The sequence below is a fragment of the Ooceraea biroi genome, chromosome 10 (genome assembly GCF_003672135.1).
Source record: "Ooceraea biroi isolate clonal line C1 chromosome 10, Obir_v5.4, whole genome shotgun sequence".
Taxonomy (NCBI): domain Eukaryota; kingdom Metazoa; phylum Arthropoda; class Insecta; order Hymenoptera; family Formicidae; genus Ooceraea; species Ooceraea biroi.
The window spans coordinates 8,250,889-8,274,464 of record NC_039515.1 but is presented as its reverse complement, the minus strand read 5'-3'; the positions used below and the strand labels follow the sequence as shown (position 1 = coordinate 8,274,464).

General features: G+C 43.6%; 1 protein-coding gene across 4 annotated transcripts in view; it reads left to right on the top strand.

Moving 5' to 3' along the window:
• Positions 1-7,297: 7,297 nt before the first annotated feature.
• LOC105283718 (transcription factor Sox-2) overlaps positions 7,298-23,576 on the top strand; it is an 89,725-nt gene continuing 73,446 nt past the window's right edge. For 2 of the 4 annotated variants that reach the window (XM_011346708.3, XM_011346707.3), the window contains exon 1: positions 7,298-9,827. In XM_011346708.3, coding sequence (XP_011345010.1) covers positions 8,425-9,827 — 1,403 coding nt within the window. In that variant the 5' untranslated portion in view covers positions 7,298-8,424. Of the gene's footprint in view, positions 9,828-12,571; positions 13,511-23,576 lie in introns of those variants that run through there. The other 2 variants (XM_011346709.3, XM_011346706.3) reach the window with 2 other exon arrangements.

The following is a 23,576-nucleotide window of genomic DNA, read 5'->3' as shown; positions in this document are numbered from 1 at the left end:
TCGTTTCAATAACGATCTGCAGGAACCCGTTCCGCGGAAAGTGACGTCGGGAGAGAAAAAAAGAGAGATAGAGAAAGAGGAGAATCGACCGAGTAACCTAACAGAGACGAGGCTGTATATTAACGTCGACCCATTTTGAACCGTACCTTCCGGTACATCGAGTGCGCTTTTCTCTTTATTCTCTTGAGCGACGTCGATGGCGAAAGTGCTTTGCGCGACAGGTGTTTATTTATGTATTTCGTGTATCTTATCAAGCGCAACGTATCGGGAAAGCGTAAAAACATCGTAATCTTTACGTATCAGTTAATCTTAAAGATTAATTTTGAGATTGGAAGATTCTTTTCCAATCATGATACCTTCGTGAAACATGCAGCAACAATTTCAACTAATCTTCAATTGTTTAAATAAAATTTTGTGTTTTGAATGGCAACTTTCATGGTACGTTTCGGCACCATTGACGTGCTCAACGACTAAAGTGTTAATTAAAAATATCATCGTGTCAGTGCATCTAAAAATTATTGAACAAACACGCTGTCGCGCAATGCAAAAGGTTGATGCAAATAATCCTACTCGCGATTTACATGAATAATTTACAATTTACAGGATAAATACTCGAGTACACCTCGCGGTATCAGAAAGAGCTAATTGGCGTCGTCATTCTCGTGCGCAACTTGCCAGTGCTCGTTAACGATTTCGATCGATCGCGAAAGCGACTCGCCATCGCGAAGGTGCTCCCACGAGAGAAAAAAAAGGGGGGCCGTAGCGGTCCGTGTACGAGGGTGACCGCGCGGAATCTGGGAGCGGCGCGGTGTGTAGAACAAGTAATAAAATAATTTTAACGACCGGCTTGAATTATATGCGCGTGGTACAAATAATAATATCTGGCCGGCACGCATCCCCGCAATAAATATCGAAGGGGTCTCGGGCTCTCTCCCCCCGCTGACGATCCGGGAACCCTCGAGCGGGTACCCTCTTCACGGTACACCTCATGGCGAGGCGCTCATGCTCCGCTATGTGGAGCACAGGCCCCCGGCCTCGTACCGAAAGGGGGACCTTGCGAAAAGGGGCCTGACCTCGGTCGCAGTGATTCTCCACCGTCGTTTGCGTCGTCGCGACGGCCGCGGCGTCGCGTCGCGTCTCGTCGGCGAGACGATAACGTGGGAATTTTTTCGAGCTGCTGTCAAGCATCTGTATATTTCAACAAGCCGCACGTGGTCGGGAATCCAAGTACTTTTGGAGCAGTAACGATCTTATAATACTTACCTTAACTCGTTCAACTTATCGTTTAAGATTTATATTTAACTCCGTTGGCTAAGGATTTTCAGAATTCTTCAGGATTTTGCCTCTAGTGGTATTAAGAAGCGCAACTGTGCGGATGATGAGGTAACAGGGATTCTCGTTTACGATCGTAATCGCATTGGAAAAAGAACGCCACGACTGGCTTTGTTGGAAATGCAAATCCGCCGCGAGGATTCGCGCGAGCGACGTATATGCATACGTATATATACGTCTGCGACGTTCGTCAGAGATTCACGCGGGATCGTTACACGTGGACACCGTATTGTTAATTCCACGCACGTTGGATGACGCGAACGCGGAACGAATCGCCGCGTGATCGCCTGAATGTCGGCAGGTGACGAACGCAGCACGAATTAAGTGTCGTAAGATGGTGGGTCGAAGGGCGCGAAAGGTGCCATTGTCATTTCCCGTCGTGGGCCGAATTTCGAATCCCGCCGATGGGTCGATCGGCGCAATAATACCGGACGTTTCCAAACGACGCGACGATCATTGTGTCAGCGGCCCGCAACACCCTCCGTAAAAGCAGAATCAAAACAAATATAGCAGCGATTGCATTGTAATTTCATCGTATTCTGAATCGTCGCGGTCTGAATCGCGTTGGCAAAACACACACGAGTCGAGCATTGATCGTTTAAATAGATCGTACAAGAGTCTCCTTTTCTACGAGAAAAATCAACATGCAAGAATAAGATTACGTTGCGAAGATCTCTCCCTTCAAATCTTGCGAATTTGATTATAAACAATTAAACAATCTTCAGGAAATTTCTGCTCCAGCATTCGATATCCTTGAAATCCTCCCGGATTTCTGGTGAAGCTGACACTTTTTCAATGATGAAAGAATAAAGAATCATCACTCTGGGATTCGACGCACGTTGAAATTGGCCGCGGGAGACGCTGCATCGCGCGGGGTTGCGCGAATAGGCAATCCGGCCGCGTATTTCGCGTTACAAGAGAAAAAAAGCCATCTCGATGTCGAGAACCGGAGAAGAGACGGCGGGACGTCAGGGGGGATGGCAGGCAGGGGAGAGACGGGGTATATACGGCAAGAGAGAGATTATGTCGTCAAAACGGACGTGCGGCGGGGACCCGGCGGTGGTGCCCATTGGCCGTTGACAGCGCAATGAGATCCTGATTTGCGCGGATGTATTTAATCGCGAGAGAAGGAGAGAAAGACGGAATTACCAGCTCGCACGAGCGAGCGAGCAAGCGAGCGAGCAAGCAGTTGCGCGCATCGTTTAGCAATCAGGGAGAATGATGCAGCCAGAACGACCGGCAGCCGAGGAGGAGCCCGGTGCAGCGGCAAGAGAGACGTGGCACAGCTACGCGCGCAATCGGTATGCCCGCACAATTTATTTGTACACCTGTGCTGGTCCTGCGCGGGAGAGACCGATCCAGGATCCGGCGAGAGAACGCGGCTACATGGGATGGAGTCACGAAAGAACGGCCCGATGTTGCGCGCTCGTGGTAGCTCTGCCGAGCGGAGTTCTGCGACCACCAGTTCCCATAAGCTTCGAGCGAACTTCTCCTCTATATGCGGAAATAGTTAAATTTTTCTGTTATTCTTCAAACATTTTAATGGGAAGGAATTTTAATAACGTTGTTGAGAAGGGATAATATTAATAAACTTGATGGGGTGGAAATGTGTAGAGTAAATTTACATATGAACTTTTCATGCGTGGAACTTTCCTTTGGCTCGGTAAGCGTGAATTATTATTCGACAAGTAATTCACGTATTAATGTACAGTAATTCGTGCAGCTTTTCCTGCAAAGAGGAATATTAGGAATGTCTTGAAAGAAACAGCGTACGATTACGAGATTAACCATTAACACCTTTATTAATAGTTTTTATCAATATTTAATTTTACCTGCATTTAGCTGTTCACATTTAGTACAAGTGGCAAGCACTGAGCGAGGGTGTCGACGGTAAGGATCTTTGTTGCGAACGATCGGTTTTCTCGACGTCGTAAAAGAAAGGGAGAGAAAAAAAGAGATCGGCGATCTCTACGCTAATGACCGCTGCGTAAAACCGACGGCAGTAACTCTCTATCCCAGCCGTTGTTGCTCGTCTGCGGTTCGGACGAGCGAGAGATTATTTGGATTCCGAAGAATGGCAACAATCGAGCTTTGTAATCGGTCCTCGAAACGATAAAGACTTTGTTGGCTACCCTTCCGGTGCCACCGTTCTCTCCCCGTCGCAGCCACCCCCCTGATTTTCGCTCGCCGCGGTCTCGTCTCCCTCGCCCTCTTCTTTCCGCGCCCCTCGCGCCGTACCATCCTCCTTTCTCTTCGTCGCACACACAATCTCCCCTTTCTCTCGTTACCCAAGCTCTAAGAGCTGGCCCAATGCTATCACCTGTTGACAATCGGACGAATTCGCCCGCGCGTATCGCGCGCGATCCCTCTTGTACAGCCGCCTCTTCCTTCTTTTGTCAGTTAGCGAAGTTTGACGAGGCGCCAAGCCCCATGAATCGAGAGCACGTTCACTCTGGCTGGTGCAAGGCGCGAGACATTGAAATCAATTACGTCTAACAATCCTCGCCATCTTGTTTTTCAATTTTTCAATTTTCCACGTGTACACCATATGTACACCATACGTATCTCTGTCGTTCACATTCCGATTACCTTCCTCTCACAAAACATTGTAGACATCAGCCTTGTAAGATGACTTATGGTACAGGTCGTCGTGCGATGATATGAGGAGATTGTGAGAATCGCGAAGGCGAGGGACTCATGCGGCTTGCTATCACATCAACATCGTCGTCATCGTCATCGTCATCGTCATCGCGTCGGGATGAATGAACGCGGTACGGGCCCGTTTGCGCGGCCAGAAGAAGATCGATCAGGTCCGTTCGGGATTCTGATTTTCGCGTGCGCGACTTCTCTGTGTCTGGATGTACAATGTGCTTTCTGGTGTCGCACGGTGGATGCGCGCCGGCATCGCCGTTCCGCACACGCGAGTGCGCGAGTGCGCGAGCTCGATAGGACGGACGATCCCGCGGCGTGCGAGCTTGTACACGGCCGTGCGAGTGCCCGTACACGCGAGGCTAGGAAAGCTCGGTGCCACAAAGGCAGTGCGCCATCGAGTATCGCAAACATTGATTTGAATCACAAAGACCGCCCGCGGTATTCCATTGTCGGACTCCGACTTATTGTAAGGTTTCTCTTTCTCCCTCCCCTTCCCTCTCTCTCTCTCTCTTGCTTTCTCTACTCTTTCTCCCTCGCTCTAGTTCTCCTTTACCCTCAGCTTTCTACGCGTACCGCGCGATCCGCTCTATCTTTTTCCAACGGTAACGACCTATCAATCCACTTATTCCGCGCGGTTTATGTGCCACTTGTGGCATTTCGGCCTAATGCCGTTGTTGCACGGTGCAAATAATACGCGCCGATTTTCACGGATGCGCATCACCTGTGCTCAAACTTCTGTACGAGTTTTGTGACTTGTTATGTGATTCAGGTGTTATACAAGTTATATGCGTCCCCTGCGATAACTATGTTATAGCTGCAATTATTAGCAGCAATTATAACAGGAAATTTGTAATTTAAGAAAAAAAGCATAGAATATTATTGATAACGTGTCCATTGACAGTATTATATACAAAAAAGAGCGTTTTATATCTATTGTTGTTTTTCTTTTATATTGAAAAAGGATAATGTTTTATTTAAGTCAGGTTGCATCGAGCAATACGAAAAAAAATTAATAATTAATATTTTTTTAAATTTTGTAAAGTATTGCGATATAATCCGCCTAATTGAATATTTCTGACACAGTAGCAGAAGTTATTTAAAGGCAATTTGCAACTGCGTCAAAATGAGTTAATTAGCTAAATGACACGTGTTCGCACAGATATCACGTAACACAGTATTTTACTTGTTACGATAAATGAAACGCTTTTTAAATATTTCGCATGTTTGTGCTTTAAATTTCTTTGAAATATTTTTTTGTAATGCAAGAAATGATTTAAAAAATTACAATTACAAATTTATATGTACTGGATATCAACTATGCATGAATTTTGCTTCGAATTGTTGGTTGTAAATGAACACGTGTGTAGATTTGATCGAAAATACTGTAGTTAATTAATTGGATTCGTGCGATTCACAATTGTTTAAATCGACACAATATTTTGAGCTGCAATAATTAGAAAATCTCTCAGATATTCTTGTTTTGCAAATGCAGAGGCATTTTTAAATACATTTTATAACTGGTGACCGCGTAACACGATTACACCTGCTACTATTTTGATCGAGTATCGTGTCGCGATAAAAGCTTATCGTGATAGCGGATAAGTGACGCGTAAATGCGATCGATGCAAGTTGCATTGGGAGAGGCCGAAGATTGTTGTCCTCAAGGACGAGTTGCAAGGTAGCCGTAATTGCGTTATCACCATGATCACGATGATTGGCATTGCAATCGAGAGCACTCGGAGATCGCTCGGGAAACGAAATCAATTGTAGTATAATTGGAATATAGATACAATTATTCGCTGAATCTATTAGAATAGCAATCCTAAAGCAAGAGCGAAATGTAGGTTACATCCGGGAGGTCACGTGTAATTTCTAACGACGTGCGACAACGAGGTTGTCTGCGTCGCCGACTGTTGAGCAAGATCGATGTTCCCATCACCGATACCGTCGCCGACGCACAAAACGGAACTGCGTTTATCTGCCACGCGTACTTCCGGCACGAACCGACTCGTAGCCGCGCTCCTCTTCTCCTTTTCGCGCGTCTCGCGGCAACAGGTCCCGCAACACGGAGCACGCCGAAACGAAACCGCGACGTTCAATGGAGCCTCTTCGGAGACGACTTCGGTCGGGAGCTCCTTGGTGGATTTCGACGGCCGACGGGCAGAACGAGGAAATGAAAAGAGACACTTATCACACGAATTCGAAGTCCTTTCGAGAACAGTGATAAAGAATATTGAAATAAAATTGATATTGAATGCTGAAAGACTATAAGAGAAGCTCTGCAACTCTGAAGAAAAACAGAAGAGGAAACGCCAAAGAGGAAAATATATAAACAGCAAGATGATGTTTTTAATAAGAGATCGGCCACGTGGGAAAATGCGTCTGAAAAGTTCCCGTCTGCGGAAACGTAGACGCTTCGAGAACGCGACGTTTCGCTTTGGACGAGGAAAAAAAAGATCGCGGATAAGATACGGCTGTTGTCGCAGTTAATCGGTGCGAATCATCAGTCGCACGATCGTCACGGCGCAGGTATTTCCATTTTTGCCCGATTTGAACGAAGAAAGTTTTTTTCCGAGATAAGAGTGTGCAATTCGCAGAATTTCCAGAACGACTTATTCCGCCCGTATCGTAGAAATACGATGTGGAAAGTATTGAGCTGCAGTTCTGCTTTAACTTCTCTTCGCCAGTGCGTTTACGGGCTTTCGTGCATCTTCTCTTCTTTGTTCCTCGTGGATTTCGAAATTTCCACGAGTACGTATCCGCTTTGACTTATTTCGCGCATTAAGGTCAACGTGTACGTACGCATCGCATGCGATCGTATGCAAAGGAACGTGTACTAAGGCTCGCGAACGTGTATACACACCACCGATGCTGTTCGGCGCGTCGGACGACGGCGCGTAGCGGTACATGCGTCCGACGGGTGGCCGATTTCGCGGCGCGAAAAAGCGGAGAGAAACGTCGCTGCGGCACACGGAGAGGAGCACGAGAGGAGAAGCGGATGGTGAGGAAGACGGTGGTGGGGACGAGAAAGCCGGCGGTGGGGAGCGAGACGTCAGGGCCGAAGCATCATCGCGAGAGGTCGGTTCTGTTCGCCGAGTGACGTCACGGCGCGCTAGCGCCGCCCGCCCGTGGCGAGCGAGCCGGCCGATTGGTCGAGAGAAATGATGGCAGGCGCGCTTGCCAATCGATTGTCCGCCGTGCGCTCGAGCCCGGTCCGTCAGTCGGGTATGATCCCCGCTCTACTGCCACGAGGTAGGGATACAGGGGAGGGGAGGAAGGGAGAGGGGACGACGGCCGCCTTCGGCAGGAAGTGAGCTTCGACCCTACACACACAAGGTGTACGGTAGAAATGGTCAGATAGTTTCGTTCTGCCGTAGAGAGTGGAGGTTGTTTCTCTTCTGCATTGAATCTCTGGCTAACGTTAACCAGCAAAGAAGGCGAACCAGATACGGAGTAAAAAAACGAAGGCGTGTGATCGCATACACGCACAGACCTGCAAGGTCTGCTTGCAGGATCTCGAGGTTGAGAGAAAGTGCACCGCGTGTGAAGAACCGTAGATTCATCGGGCTTAGTGCGAGGATAGAAACAGTGTTCGGGTATGATACGCTCGCCGGCTTTGTAATTTTCGGTTTATCGTGCTGCACGCGCAGGCGCACGCGCGCACATCGGTACGTTGCGACAGGTGCCATCGTCGCGTTTTAGCAAAGGATCGCCGCGCCGGAGCCTTTGCGTTTAGTTGATGCGTCGTTGCCGCATTGTCGTGACGCGATTCGTCGAGCGTATCGTGGTCGCAGCCAGTCAGAGCGGCTGGCGAGCGCACGGAGTGGTGAGAGACTAGTAATGAGGGGAAGAGAGTGATAGTGCCGTCAGTTCTCGCTCGGACCTTGTGAGTCGCGCGTCGTTCGATAATCTCTGTGGTGATTTGCGAAAAGGAAGCAGGAGAAAGGAGCTACGAGCAGCGAATCTGCGAAAGCTCTTGCCAAGAGCATGACGATTGTGAGTACGTTTTCCTGTCGGGAACGATGTTGCATTGAGGATACGAGGATTGTTTCGTGAAGGACTACCGCAAGTTCGAGTTCAGCGTTGAGCACAAACCTAAGTTTTATCTTCACGTTCTCAATACAAACTGCAGAAGTCGTGTTCGAGTAGTTTACCTGAGCGATCATGTACTCGTATGATCGCAGCGCAGTGAACGCGAAAACGAGGAAACGTGCGTAGGCAGAGAAAGGACGATTTTAGCCAATATCTTGATACCGCAGGACGTTGTAGATGCTCATGCTATCATTTCGTACGCAGAGTTGAAGAAGTGAGGTGATAATTGCGAGTTAGGTGACTCTCCTTAGTAACCGAACGATATCGGTGTGTGCTACATTTTCATTTTCTTGACGTCGAACTGTAAAAGAAAAGGGCGTCAAGCTGTACGGGCACAGGGAGGAAGACATGCTCACGATGGAGACGGACATGAAGGGCGCCAGTCTGCACGGTCAGATGCCACCGCATCCTCACCAGGGTGTATCTTCGATGGGCCATCATTCCATGTCCTCTTACGGCAGCCTGGGCTCGATGGTGCATAGCCCAGCGTTGTCAGGAAGTCCACCTAGTGCGAGTGGCTTGGGTCTCGGTCTCCAACATCATCATCAAGCTCCGCATCACTACACGATGCAAGCAGCCGCCGCCGCTGTCGCGGCTGTACAACAGCAACAACAACAACAGCAACAGAGCATGCACGCGATGGCGCAGCAGACCGCCCAGCAGCAGCAACATCCCCATCAACATCATCCCCATCAGCAGCAGCAGCAACAACAGCAGCAGCAATCTCAACAACAGCAACATCATCAAGCCAACAATCATAGTAATCCGAATAATCCCAACTCCAGCAATACCGCGAACGCTAAGAACAACAACATGGACCGGGTAAAGAGGCCGATGAACGCGTTCATGGTGTGGTCTCGCGGACAACGGCGCAAGATGGCTCAGGAGAACCCCAAGATGCACAACTCAGAAATCTCGAAACGCTTGGGTGCCGAATGGAAACTTCTCAGTGAAGCTGATAAGCGACCATTCATCGACGAGGCGAAACGATTGCGCGCTGTGCACATGAAGGAGCATCCGGACTACAAGTATCGCCCCCGACGCAAGACAAAGACATTGCTGAAGAAAGACAAGGGTTTCCCACTCGGCGGCGGCGTCGGCGTCGTTACCGGCGTTGGTAACATGCTCGTTGACCAGCGCCAGGTTGGCACCAGCGGTGGACCACAGCAGGCACAACTATCACGCGACGTATACCAGATGCCCAATGGCTACATGCCGAACGGATACATGATGCATGATCCAACGGCATACCAGCAACACGTTGCATATAGTGGTCACATGGGGGGCGCAGCGTCGGCAGGTTACCCGAGGTACGACATGAGCCAGCACATGGGCGGCGGTAGTTCTAGCCCGATCAACAGTTACATGAATGGATACGGTGGATACAGCGGTACCACCGTACCCGGCAGCACGCCGTCACCATATCAGCAAGCTCAGCCTGGTTCCCAGATGTCCAGCCACAGTCCCAGCGACAGTAGCATAAAATCAGAGCCTACCAGCCCGGCAAGCGGCGGCATACATACACCGACGCCAACCGGTGGTCCAGCGTCGGTTGGTGCACCAGGTGCTGCTGGTCAGGCAGTTAAACGAGAATACATGAATCAGACGCCCCAGCAGGATGAACTTAGGCAAATGCTCTCGATGTACGCGGGCGAGCCTAATGCCGTGCAACACGGCGGGAACATTTACGCGGGACTATCACCGGATTCCATGGCGCAACATCATTCTGCCATACAACCACTTGCACACATGTAAGTGTCGCTAATCAAAGATTTCAAGTCCTTCTCTCGCAATGCCCTCTCACGCTCTTCCTTTGCCTATACATTCGCTTGTGAGACGCTTCTTAAGATCGTTCCAAGTGGGATAAATTGTGGTAACACGCAGCTCGTGTTTCGGTCAGATTTTGAACATATTCAGGAACAAATGTGTGAAGAAATTATTTCTTTAAGAATCATTGAGTCTTTTCAAGCCCTCCGCAAAAGTCAAGTGCAGAACACACATAAGAATGAGATCTATTAGTCTCGCATCTAAGTGGATGAACTGAACAATTCATCTTTTGAATCGATCAATCTTTTGTAGAAAATACCTTGTACCTATGACCATACTTTTTTCTTGTTTGTCTCTCATTTTATTGGTACTCTTTGTGATTTTGGGCTCGGAACCAGGTTTCATCAATGTGGTAACACTCTCAGATTATTGTGCCATTATTGTAGCCTACCGAAATAGAGAGACATAATATTTACATTCAACGGGAAAAGGTGTTTCGGTTCAATATAAGATACATTGATCTAGCTGGATTTACCACTTGTATTTATTTTATTTTAAATGAGCAAACTCGAGTTATAGAATGCTAATTTTATAATATCGACGCCGAAGAACACGACAACGTAACGCAATTTATCCCATTTTAACGACGCTGATTGCATCACCTGCTCCAGTTTCGAATGACGAGAATCGTCGATGACAATCTTCATGAATAGCACTCGGGGAATCATCGATTATTCGTGTGATTCGTGACTCGAGCCTTATCAGGATTCGCAGGGGGTCCGCATTATTAATTCGTATTTTCGAATGCTGTTTCGTTACGTCGCTACTTAATTATTCTCCGCAAAGGCTATTGAAAATTATTTATCTTAGATTTTAGCGTTTTGATCGTCGCTATAAATTTCGAGATATTTATTTCTCGATATATATTTTTTACTACACAACGTGTATGTTCGAGTCATGAATCGAATTCGTAACGAGGACCTCCTGCACTTGAAACACGCAATTCGTGAGTGTCGCGTTATGACTCTTACGTTCCATCCAACGATTACTCAACGTCTGAGCGAAAGATAATTCCACATCTTATCTGTCTACTTTTCTTACGCTAGCATCTTGTCTTCTTTTTTTTATCTTCGAATATTCACGTGTTTCATGATGCGAACACTCACGTCTCTCTGTCGCCTAAATGAACGATAATACCGCATATGCTATCGTGACAATGCTTCTGGACCCTCTATCATCGCATTACCAATTTTAACTACTAAAACAATTATCTACTGATCCGTTCTTTCTGAAATTCGTGGCAGTTTGTTCATCTGCACTCGATTATTGTCATTTCAAGAGTTAGTAAGGTAGAACTTGAAAGGAGATATTACCTAGGAAATTATAGCCCGATGTACCGAGTCGACAGCGGGGAAAAAAGCATAAGTCCCATCATATGTATTTATGCACCAAAGCGTAAAGATCTAGCGCGCATAATAAAACGCGAATAAACCTGTAACTATGCATTTTACTTGAATAATGGCCATCTGAGCAAAATCCTTGCTGACAGAAGGTGGTGCGTGTTGAACAAGCTTGAATTTATCCATACTTGAACGCGTGTAAAATCTATATACACGCGTTCTACTCATTCAATATGTTCGCTACGTCGAAATGTGATACTCTTCATTACGAATTTTTAATATTACCCTTTTTACACACTTTTCGAGTGTCCTTTAATTATCGCTCTTCGAGTTTCACGGCTCAGTCAGTCAGTCAGTGAATATGACGGAATCGATGTAAGGGGGATACGGCTTGTGCCTGATAAGTGATTCAAGCGCAAGAGGTTTATAGCGCTGCGTTTAATCTAGAAAACGTTTAGGCAAGCGATCCGATTGCTACATTTCTGTTTAAATAACTTCTTAAATCGCCGAAACAGTTTCACCAAGTTTCCTCATGATTCTCTCTCTTTTCCTTTTTGATATGAAGAATTATCATTCTAGTACTCCACCGAGTACGTCTTTTAGTCTGTTCCTCATGTGAAAATCCACGTGATGTTTCGTAAAAATGGCCGAGCAACTTGTTACTCGTTTTCAGTTTTGTACAGTTATTATATACTATGTTTTCATCCATCTCGTTCTTCCCTTTCTGTTCTGTAATACGTCCCTCATCCTTTTTAGACGTCTAAGTTTCGATATTATTTATGTTCCGTGGATACATGTAAATGTAAATTTTTCGAAATTTGAATATCGAATCGTTTTTAACGTAGGGTCCAGAACGAAGCAGAGTTCACGATACCACATGTTCAATTCGAGGCTCAGATTAATTTCTCCTCGTGTATTTATTTCTTTCTTTTGTTACATTTTTTCCATTTTTGCTCTGTTACAAGCGGTATGCGTTAATTGATATTATTAAGTTTGATTGGAGTTGCGACGTAGGTTGAGTCAAAGAACCATCGGGAGATCATTATTTGTAAAAGTGGGTTTTTTTTCTCGGGAGTATTTTTTCTTGGCACTCGTGGTTTTCTTCACTTTGAGTCGATTTAAATCATACATTAATACCGATCGCGCGACGTCCCGCGCTCAAGATAGCGTCTTGCCAGAGTCTTGTTCTAACACGAGTAATCACGAAGGTTTCATCTGACTCATCCTATTTCTCTGCGATTCCGCCAATCTGAGCGGACAGCTAGAGCTAAAAAACTCCAGTGATGTCGTCTCAGTATATCTGCCTAACACAAAACATGACCTCGTAGGAATATTGTAGCTTAGACAGTGGCAAGCTACGATGGATGCCAGTTCGAACGGAACTTCCGTAAAGCGGAAGAAATGAGGAAGTGAGAAGAAAGGATGGAAGAGGGTGGAGAAAAGAGAAAGGTAGAAGGAAAGCGCGGAGAACTGAAAGAGTAAAAAACATACCAAAGCTATAGATGAAGCGAGAGAAATATACCGACTAGGATCAGGTATATTTTTTTTGGACATGGTTTTGGGGCACTTTTTACGGAGGCTGCATGAACGAGAGAAGCAGGGACGAACCGCTTCTCAAGTCACCAACTACAGAGCTTTCTCTTGCAATCCACGACTTTCTCGATCGTCGTTCCTGTCGTATTTTACCACCGAAATAACGTCGACGAAGAAAACCGATCTCATGATGAAGATCATATCACAATAAAAATGTTACGGTCCTCTCTCTTCCCGGAAGGCGAAAGGGAAGAGAGGGCTGTCGCTGCACGGACAGCAAATTATTTACCAAAGGGGGCTCGCTCAAACGCATACCAGTAACACCAACAAGGATTCCTGTTGCCAATGGCTGCTGGCCCTTAATAATTTTACGTTCCTACTAATACTTCTGTAATTAGTCCTACTTCGACATCGCTTTTTTGCTCACCAACGAGAATAATATGCGATCATTCGAGAGATCAACATATTTTGATCGCTGATCTGCGACGCATATCAAACCCGATTCTCAAACATTCTTATCTCATTCGACTTGTAATTAGAATGACCATAAAACTATAAGAACTGTTTAAGATAAAAGGAACGAAAATAAAAAAGTAAAAAAAAATAAAAAGGACCAGGTTCACTTTGTTAGAACCTAGTTAGAACATATATACATGGAAGGGGAATATCCTTTTGTGCAGCAATTCGGGCCGAAGGAAGTGAGATAGAAAAACAATAAGTAGTGAGAGGAAAAATAATGTTATCTCACTCTAATTATTGTTTTTAATATTACTTTGTGGAGGTGTGCACATGCACATTCATGCTACTTCACACAACGACCAATATTGCGCATGCACAGACGCAAAAAGTAATTAGAGAGAGATTGTGTGTCTCACTTCTTTCGACCCGTTCTCGGATGATATTCCCCTTCCATGTATATATGTTCTAAGCAGATTGAATATGTTTGCAATTTTGACATCAAATAATCGATAATAATAAATTGTACATGGTGTCGGTCATTGGATTAAGTTTGTACGTATTAGCTGTTACGTATTAGCTAATACTGTACGTATTAGCTAATACTGATGCTAATAATAAAGGATATATGTACATATATATGTATATTATGTATTATTAATCAAATATTTGTAATTGATAAATAATCCGACAATTACGTTTTTAGGCTATATTTTGGAATCTCCCATGTACATATATTTCTTAATCATGTATCCTTTATACATATGTCCACATGTATCCACTTATATTTCTTATTTATGTATCCCTTATCGATGTGACGTGTGTTCTCTTGGTGTTAGGCGTCTACACGTAAACTGCGATAGCGTACTGTGTAGAACAGCCTTGAACGTGATCCGATCAGTAATCGAGGGTATCAAAACTGCGACATTTATTGTTTAGTTGTTAAATACATTGATTAGAGAGTATATTGATTAGAAGTGTGTGAAAGAAGAATTAAAATATCTTGCACTTTACCGCGATTACTATGATTTCAGTACTTCGCAAACGATAATCGTACACGCCTAACGCCTGGTGTATCATATGTTTCAATCGTAATATAATTTTTTAATGAATATATGTATATACACACACACACATTACATGCACGTACATTTGCTACGTGTAAATATATGTGTATATATCTAAGTAATTAAAAAATGTATATATAAATATGTATCTATATATATATATATACTTACGTATATATGTACATATATGTATATACATAAGACGCAGTAGAAAACCAAATAACGAGATAGTATAATGATGCAATTTTACTTATTTCATAAAATAGTAATTAATTAAATGTTATAAAAATGCCAATTGAAAAAAATTCTCTTTAGGTAATACCCGCGATTGGGCGACGATCCTTTTTTTTCTCCTTCTGTTCCGACGAACACTGAAAATTTACAGTTTTTTAAGATATCTTATGAATAAAGATTTCCTTCCTATCTATCACGATCTTATCTATCACGATTGCGAATATTACTGTTGTCACTGTGCTCACTATTCTACTTTTACTTATTATCGTTAAGTTAGCAGAAATAATTTTCCTTTTTATTACCTGTATACATACACACACATTCGTTTCCAATCGTTCATTCCAACATTATCACTAATCCCATTGCTCAACTTCTCCCGTCGAAACAATCGCCGTCGATACCTCACTATCATCAACGTCGTCCTGTTGCGTATCGTAATACCTATCGTAATGTTAATTTGCAATACGTTATACGTGTGTTCTTGTCATTTAATTGCGGCCGATCTACTGGGCTGCGGTCCGAAATACACTCACAGTGCTGAAAGCGTCTTCTATCTTTCTTCGACATATAATAAGCAACAAGGATGGAGGACGCTTTCAGCACTGTGAGCGCATTTCGGACCGCAGCCCAGCAGAAGCGCAGACAAAAAAGAAATCATTGACGGACATCCGACCTCGGCAGGTAACTTTTAAGTACTCGAATGCGTATTACAATTTCAGTTTAAACGATTTTTCGTCCATTTTCAGGAGCCATAAAAAAGCTTTTTAAAGCGTGAAGCGTGAAACCTTGTAAATTATGAGTCTTGGAAATTTTCACACAAAAACCGAGCCCCGCACACAGTGAGAGAAAAGAGAAAGTTCTGTTTTCGGATGGATGTAATTTTGTCGCCGAGTACTTAAAGGTTCAACCTTGAATACCGTCCGCTATGCTCTGCAGATGAACCACTCTGCAAGAAAAATCTTGCATTGCTTTGACAGTTATGGAAATAGATCTTTGATTTACATTCGAAGATTTCAATAATAATAATAATATAATTTTTGATGATGACGCAACCATCAAAGAAGTTGCGTGCATATACGGTATCTGAGTCGGTACGTGATACGATTCAGTCTGTGATAAGAAAAACTAGGAATAGTTTAAAAACTTAGGAGTACGCTATAGTGCTCCCTTTTACGAAATTACGGAGATGTCCCATGCCGAACACCACAATGATGATAAACGTTTATCTCGTGATCTATATGCTCGAACTAGTCGAGTGGAGACATGAAATACGCCTGCGTTAATGTAGTCTCACACGTACGAGCGTTTCCTTCTGCGCGAGATTATATAAATATCGAATATCGGAACTTAAGGTTAATGTTAGTTTTACATTTCTGTAATGTGTAACGCATTTTGTAATATATAAAAACACCTTAAAATATTTTTCCTTTTATATTTATAAAATGTATGTAACGTAGATGTATGTTATAATTGACGATTGACGTTATGACGTTATGACAACATTTATATAGTTTATAATAAATGTATATGAATAAATATCACATCCGATATGTAATAATACATTTCTGATATAACGAATATAACGAATATATGAGAATGCGACTAAATAAACTTTGAAAACTTATTTTTCATGTAATGCAATAAATTTCATTTCGCGTTTTCTATGCATCGTATAAATCACGTCGCTCAGTCTTTCGATAGCGATGTTTGTCGATTTTCGGAAGTGTCGAAATCTTTCTAGACGAAACGGTTGACACGATAATTATCGTCTATAGAGAGCGACACGGAAATACATTCAACGGCAGTTAATATTTCTGAGTTTGAGATTTATGTACTTGAGAATGATGTGTTACGGCATGGGGCAGTGCGCTCGCATTATCTTTCCAGTTTTGTTTAAGCGTTTTGTTTAAGCGAATAACAGCATGTACTATATAAATTTAATAAATCTAGTATGTGCGGAGACAACTGAAGTGGTAATTATAAGACTCCGTCGTACATTTCGCGTCGCCTACTCGATATCGGCGTCGTGTCTCATCCTTGCGGCACCTAAACACCTTGAACATGTACAGCTGTTGTAAAATAATGAAAGATTGAATGCATTATCGTGAACTCTGTATAAATATTCGTTCTAAGAATATAAATATGTCTGCACATGCATATACATATAAATATATATATTTATATGTGTGTACACATGTTAAGCAGCTGGAAATTAATTGTGTTTTTTCAATTCGATCACCTTGTAAATCATCTCTCGTATCCGCTATCCTGCCTTCCTAAATCAATAGTTACATAAAATATTATATGGTAATATAAGTGATTCGCAAACATTCTAACAGTAAAAGGACAAATAGAAATAAATAAAATGAGTATGCAATATACGATTACGATCGAAATGAAAGTATTAAAAAGCGGTTGCATCGAAAAACACAAAAAGACACTCGATTGTGCTGATAACGCTATTATGTACTAAGTTTAGCATGTTTTTACATCCATAATTGTAACGAACAATGATACCACCAGACAAATCACTTATCTTGCGCTATGCCTCTTCTATCTTTCCCAACATTGTATCCGTGCGCGATCATCAGCGATCATCGAACTCTTTAACACTATAACTTGTCTCGCCGATCGCAAGCACACTCAGCGGAAACTGATCTTTCGGAAATACGCAATTATTTCAACATTGAACCTCCGCGGTCATTCATCCGCGCAACGAGTCATCCCTCCCCAGGCGATGGTGAAAACCGCGTGTGAATCGCTCGATAAACCCGCGCGAATGATTTTTCGCCACAAATGGACTTTTTACTCTGTCGGCGGGTCGCGTTCGCGCGCGCAAAATGTGCCAATATATATATACACACACATATTTGGATATAAGGCCGAATGCGCGCGCGGTATATGGACGAGTGGAGACATTAATTCGCGCCAATAAATATTCCCATCGTTCCGGCACATAAACCCCGGCGTTTGTCATACACACGCAGTCATTTCGGTTAAAAGGCATTCCCTCTGCCACTGAATGCAAATGCGAGTAGCTCGTTGTGCGTGCCGCTAGGGTCTCTAAAGTGCTTTCAATTACGCGTTCCACCTAACGTCTCTCCCGTGTCGCGCCGCGGCGCGCTCCTGGAGGACCGTTTTCCTATGTTTTACATAACCGGGATTTTCAAGTGTTTCACGCCCCATGAGGACGCGAACGCACGGCGTCGTTGGCGCGCGAGAACGCGCGGAAACGCGAGCTATTTAATGATATCGATTCGCTGCGACTTTTTCCACCTCTTTCTCCTCCTCGCGAGTTTTTCCGCCCCGCGGGGAGATGAGAAATCACTTTTCCTTTGCTCGGTATCGTTCGTTGGTCGTATGTATGTAGACTGTGCGATGGTTCCTTTCTTCGGTCCCCACGGGAATTCTGTTCTTCTAACATTCGCGTACCGGAAGCTCAACTCGCGACAACTCGCGCGGCAACTTCCGGAGAACACGTCTTCGAACGTCCATGTGCGAGCGCGCGACGATGTACGAGATGGACGACGCGGAGAGTTGATTTAACGACACTTGTTGCTCGCGCAAAGTTGGATAATATTGTAATTTCGGACATTTCGGTTCGCTCTCCGGTTTCGAGCGGAGGCGACGTGTCCGAGGGTGTGCGTGCGTATCGTGTCTTGTATCTTTTCCATTCCGCGTCGAACGTCTCACGTTCCGCTCGAGATTCGAGCGTGACACGCGAGACCCCTGTGTCGTTACGGTCACGCCGTTCTCTGAAATTCAATTAAATAATATATGTAATAATAATTTTCGTTAAATAATAATTTAATCCATCCCACTAAAGCAATTATATCCCGCGCGCATTCGTAATATCGATGAATTAACGGACCGAGTATCCCCGCGAGAGGTGAACTCCGAAAACTTCGGCACGAAAACGACCGTGCGGCGATGGGCAGCCTTCACCCCGCTGCGACAGGATCATCTTGTCCCGGGATACCGTACGCCATTAGCGTAAATATGTTAGCATGCGCCTACCCGAGCATGCATGCATGGTGCAATAAGTATTCCGTAACGGACGATCGTGGCTGTAATAACGGGCGACGTGAGGCCGGGCTCTTCGACACGCGATCAAGTATCGAGGATGGGCGCAGACTACCGGCTCGACGAGTTAAGATTTCCCCTTTCCTTCTTCAATCTTTTCCTCCTTCACTCGTTCATGCGAATATCGTGTAATGTAATTGGCAAGTAACGGCAGCGCCTAGATTCAATTGGAATCGTTGCGGATTACATTTCACATGGAACTAATTCCGATCACAACGTTCCACGATTGATTAGCTCGTATTAGGAATCGCAGACGAGGTTTCTGCACTGTGCTTCTCGCTGTTGCTTGGTCGTCGGCAAATGGCAGTTTTATAGTTCTTGAATGATTGATAAGCACGTGGCACTCTCGGTGCCAGTGCACATTATTATTTCATTTGTTTTGTTAGTCGTCCCTCTTTCTTTAAGAAAGTTTACAATGAGTTAGTCGGAATCTCATTGTAGCAAAGTACAAATAAAAATGAAAGTATTTGGAAAGTATTCGTAACTCATAGGAACATATACCATAATATAGGACATGGATCATAAAATTCATCGATATGTGAAAAATTGGAAAATAATAGCTGAGTTATTCTTAGAACACTTGCGAGAAAATACTGCTATTATGCTACTTATTACATCTATTTATTACACTTATTTCGGGAAAAGGTTCTATTTATTATATCTATTCCGAGGCAAGATTCAGTTTCACTTTTTTTTGGAAACGATATTGCATGTTCTGTGTATACCCATTTTTCACATGGCTGCATTTTTACGTATTATAAACCCGCAGGCTCGTCATCAACGTCCATTACATCGCGCGGTGCTATCGGCGCCGCAATTTTTTCTCCCCACGCGGGATAACGTATATCCGCGAAATAAATCATGGGTCATTTAGATTTTCCCGATATTCCGAAAATTACCGGCCGCTCCACGCACCGCCGTTTTAATTACACTTCCGCATCAGAAAGTAACGGCCGCACAACGCTCGCATTTTCGGCTCTCGCATTCGCTCGCGAAAATGTTGTATAAGTCGGTTTATTACCGTTCGTTTATTCATAATTTGCTACGCTGATCCCAAAAACTTTAATTTTACGTAGATGTGTGCTGCACCATTAAATATTTTAACCATTTATATTTTATCCGTCGATACATGAGACAATTCGAGCGATTTTGAAGTGATAATTCACTTTAATCAAAAACTACGTGCTTAATATCCAATGAAATGAAGGATTGCGGGAGCCCCGGAGGAGGAGGAGCTCTTATAAGATTTCCATAAAATTCCGTGTAAAATATAAAGAAGATAATATTTAAACACATTTTATATATATACACATAAACACATTTTATACATACTTGTCAAAATTTTACACATGATTTAGATTTGAATATTTAGTCTTTTAAAACCGTTCTGATCAACTGAAGAACCATCTTCAAATACATATAAATACTCATATATTTAGGAATGTGAGTGTGATTGTGAGAGTACGTAAGTGTATTCTAAAGTTGTTAGTTTTGAGCTGTAACAATAACGATAATTTTAAGAATCAAACACTCGAGAAATTATACATTTTCCATTAGAATATTATGTGTATCGAAATAAATATATTATTGAAATAAGATCCATTTGATTTATGAGTTCGCAAGATAAGTCTAAATAAATCAGATGACGGTTTGGAAGTGTTTGCGAGCGCTTGAGAAAATTAGAAAATGTAGAAGAAAAGAAAAGTCTGCCAAATTTAAGAACAGGTTGCATCGGGAAGGTATCAGAGCAGAGGAAGAATGCACATGAGGATCACTTGACTTCGCTTTTCCTCTTATTGCGCGAGCGGTAGAAAAAATGAGTTGGAAAAGGAGTCGCGAGCGAGTGCAAGTCCTCGCTTTGATGCCACTCTGCGCTTTAGGGCGACTTTAATCTCGCGCCGATCCCTCGGATCACGCGTGGCTACCTCCGCGCGAAGCATCCCCTCGCGAGTTGCAATTTGTAAGGTATCGCGCACCTCGCTCCCGTCTGCTTGCTCTCTCCTTCGGACTCTCGCCCTCGCTTCTTCCATCGCAGTTGCGCTGATCCGGTTGCGTTAACCTTCGTCTCTCGCCCCTAAGTAAGATAATATTCACGGCCAATTACCTAATACGCACGCACTCCTTATGACGCCACGTCCAGGTAGCAGTTTAGTAGCAGTGTGTCATCTTGCCGACTGACTATCTAGCGTGAAACAACTTGTTATTATGTTATTATGTTATGTTGTTAACGTTCGGTCAGTAAGTTTGGTCAGAATTAGCCTGATCCTAATGGTATCGCCCAGGAATGCCAGATTCGAACATGACATGCAGTGGTGGAGATGTAGTGCGGTCTCGATGCACACAAGCTACGTATCGTGTCCGTGTGCGCTCACGAACATGATACGTAGCTTATGTGCGTCACTAGATCATCCCCACTACAGGCTACCGCATGCTGCCAAGGTTCGAATACATCTCTTGCCGGACGGTCCGGACCAAGATGGCGAGCAGGTCAGTCGTCACGCTGGAGTATGGTTTTTATGATTTTTGACGGTCATAAAAATATTTCTTTTCGTTTAACTGTTTCGTGTAACTGTTGTCTGCTTTCTTTTCGCAAGGACAAACTGCATTTTACTCGTATCTGGGATATTTCTAGCAATTTTGTATAGTACTCCGTTGTGCAGACTTGTGATTGCATGGTACATCATGGTTACGGTAGTAACCAGGACGTTTTGTCGCAAAAAGAACGATGTGAGAGGACGAGCGTGTTACGGTTTATCGGTCTAGGGCCACTTTTCATCCGTACGCATGCCTTTGGCGGAAAAATGACGGCGCCGAGATAATAAGCCCGCGATTACTACCAGCGTCGATCCAATGCGATTTCAGGGGGAGGAAGGTGGCGGGAGGGGCGCGGCAATGGCGCCGCCGATCGAAAGATCTAACGGATCCATTAATCCACTCCGCGAGGAATGAGCGGGTTAACGAACTGAGAATCCAGGCACTTGTTATCCTGAGTGACTTAAACGATCGCGCGGCACCCTCTCGCCGCGCACAGCTATAACCGTGATAATTACTGCAAACGTGTGGGTGAACGAGTTCTCCTCCCCCTCTTCTCTTTTTTCCTCGGCGATGGCGTTTCACACCTGACGCGATCATCCAGTGCGCTTGGAGCGCACAGGATACGCTTTGCTTCCCCGAATTGATGCAGAAGAACGAATAAATCATGGACAGGAATGCCTGTTTATGGAGAAATTACACAGAGAAACTCTCGTTAATTCTTGAAATTCTTGAAATTCTTGAACATGACTTTGATTCTTACCTTTCTGAGACATCTGTGATTGTCACACACTTTGCATGTTTTATGTGACGATTGTGATATAAATATCATAATTATTTATTATATAAATAATAAATATCATATTTAATATGAGTTATCTAACACTAGCTTCTGAAATATCTTTGTCGTTTTTCATGTTGGATGAAAATGTGTAAAGAGGAAATTGTACGATTTGGAAAGACAAATATTCTCTTTCAAGGTTAATAAAAAATTTATATACATAATAAAAGGAACTTTTATTCATCTTTTATTGCACTCTCAAGGTGCATATAAAAATTGCAACATAATTTCAAAAGAATATCGATGTCCTTGAAATCTTAAAAAAAATAATCTTGAAAGAAAAATTTTGTCCTTGAAAGAGAAAAATATTCAAAATCTATTAGCTAATTTTTCATCATTTATTTAAACAATAAAATTGATGATACTCTCCTCCCTTCCATTGCATTTGTAAATTTTTCATAGTTGAGATAGATTTATACTAGCGCCCCAAGTAAATCAAGAAAGCAGGAAGAAAACGTACAGAGTACAGCTGAAAAGAAAACGGCCCACGATGTAGCTCCTCTTGTAGCTCGGCATTTATGGTACTAGCGACAGTTATGGCAACGAACGGCCATGGTCGGGAACCCCGTCGGACCTTCCAATTTGTTAATTGGCACGATATGTACGCGCGCCATATATCGTTGACGAACCACCACCTCGTCGCGTCCGCTTATCCTCTTTCTTTCTGCCCTCTCCCTCGACTTGTACCTTCCACGTTCGCGCGCTCGCATGATTAAGACTCCTAATCATACGATCCTTCGTTAGGCTCCTTGCGGATCACTCGAGGAGTCAAGTTTTTTTTCCAATTTTTTCCAACGATCCACCACGATCGATAACGCTGAGGGTTTATCTTTCGAATTCGTCATAGAAACAAGACAATGGACACAAGGATTCCGACACAAGACTTGGAAACTTTTCAGTAGTTTTCGACAACGATGAAAGTTCTTTGTTGGCCTCTCAAGAACATTGGTAAAGACCAATTGTCGAGGATTATGGATGATTGAAGGCCTGGGCTGAAATTCTGTACTCGCCTACCGATGATTGTCGGTGTCGGTAACTAGCGATAGCCAATGGCAAGGACGACCTTGGAGAAAAGCGTGGCTCTCTAGGTTGTCGCTAGTTAACGATACCGACAATCATCGGTAGGCGAGTACAGAATTTCAGCCCTGTTAGGACAGACGTAACGCAGATGTTATAAACGGATACTTGCTTTCGCTTTGGATCTTTAAATTATGGTGTTTTAAACGTCAGTCGATTTTATCTTTTTATGACATGTGGAACAAAGGTGGAAACGTGCTTAAAATACGTGGGCGTTTAAAGCACGCATCTCTGAAATGCACTTTTGGGACTGCTAATACAGCTTAATTTCGATTGTGACAAACGAAATTTTCTGTTTCCTAGAAACCAAACGAAAACTGGATTATAGGAACAGAAAAATTCTTCTAAAAGATTTCGGTTGTACCAACCGAAATATTCGATTTCATAACACAGCTATACAGTTATGACACGAGATTCTTGTTCTTGGACGCGTTGAAATTCAGTTGTGATAACCAAAACCAATTGTAAAAAACTAATAGTAAAAATAATAATAATAATAGTAATAATAGT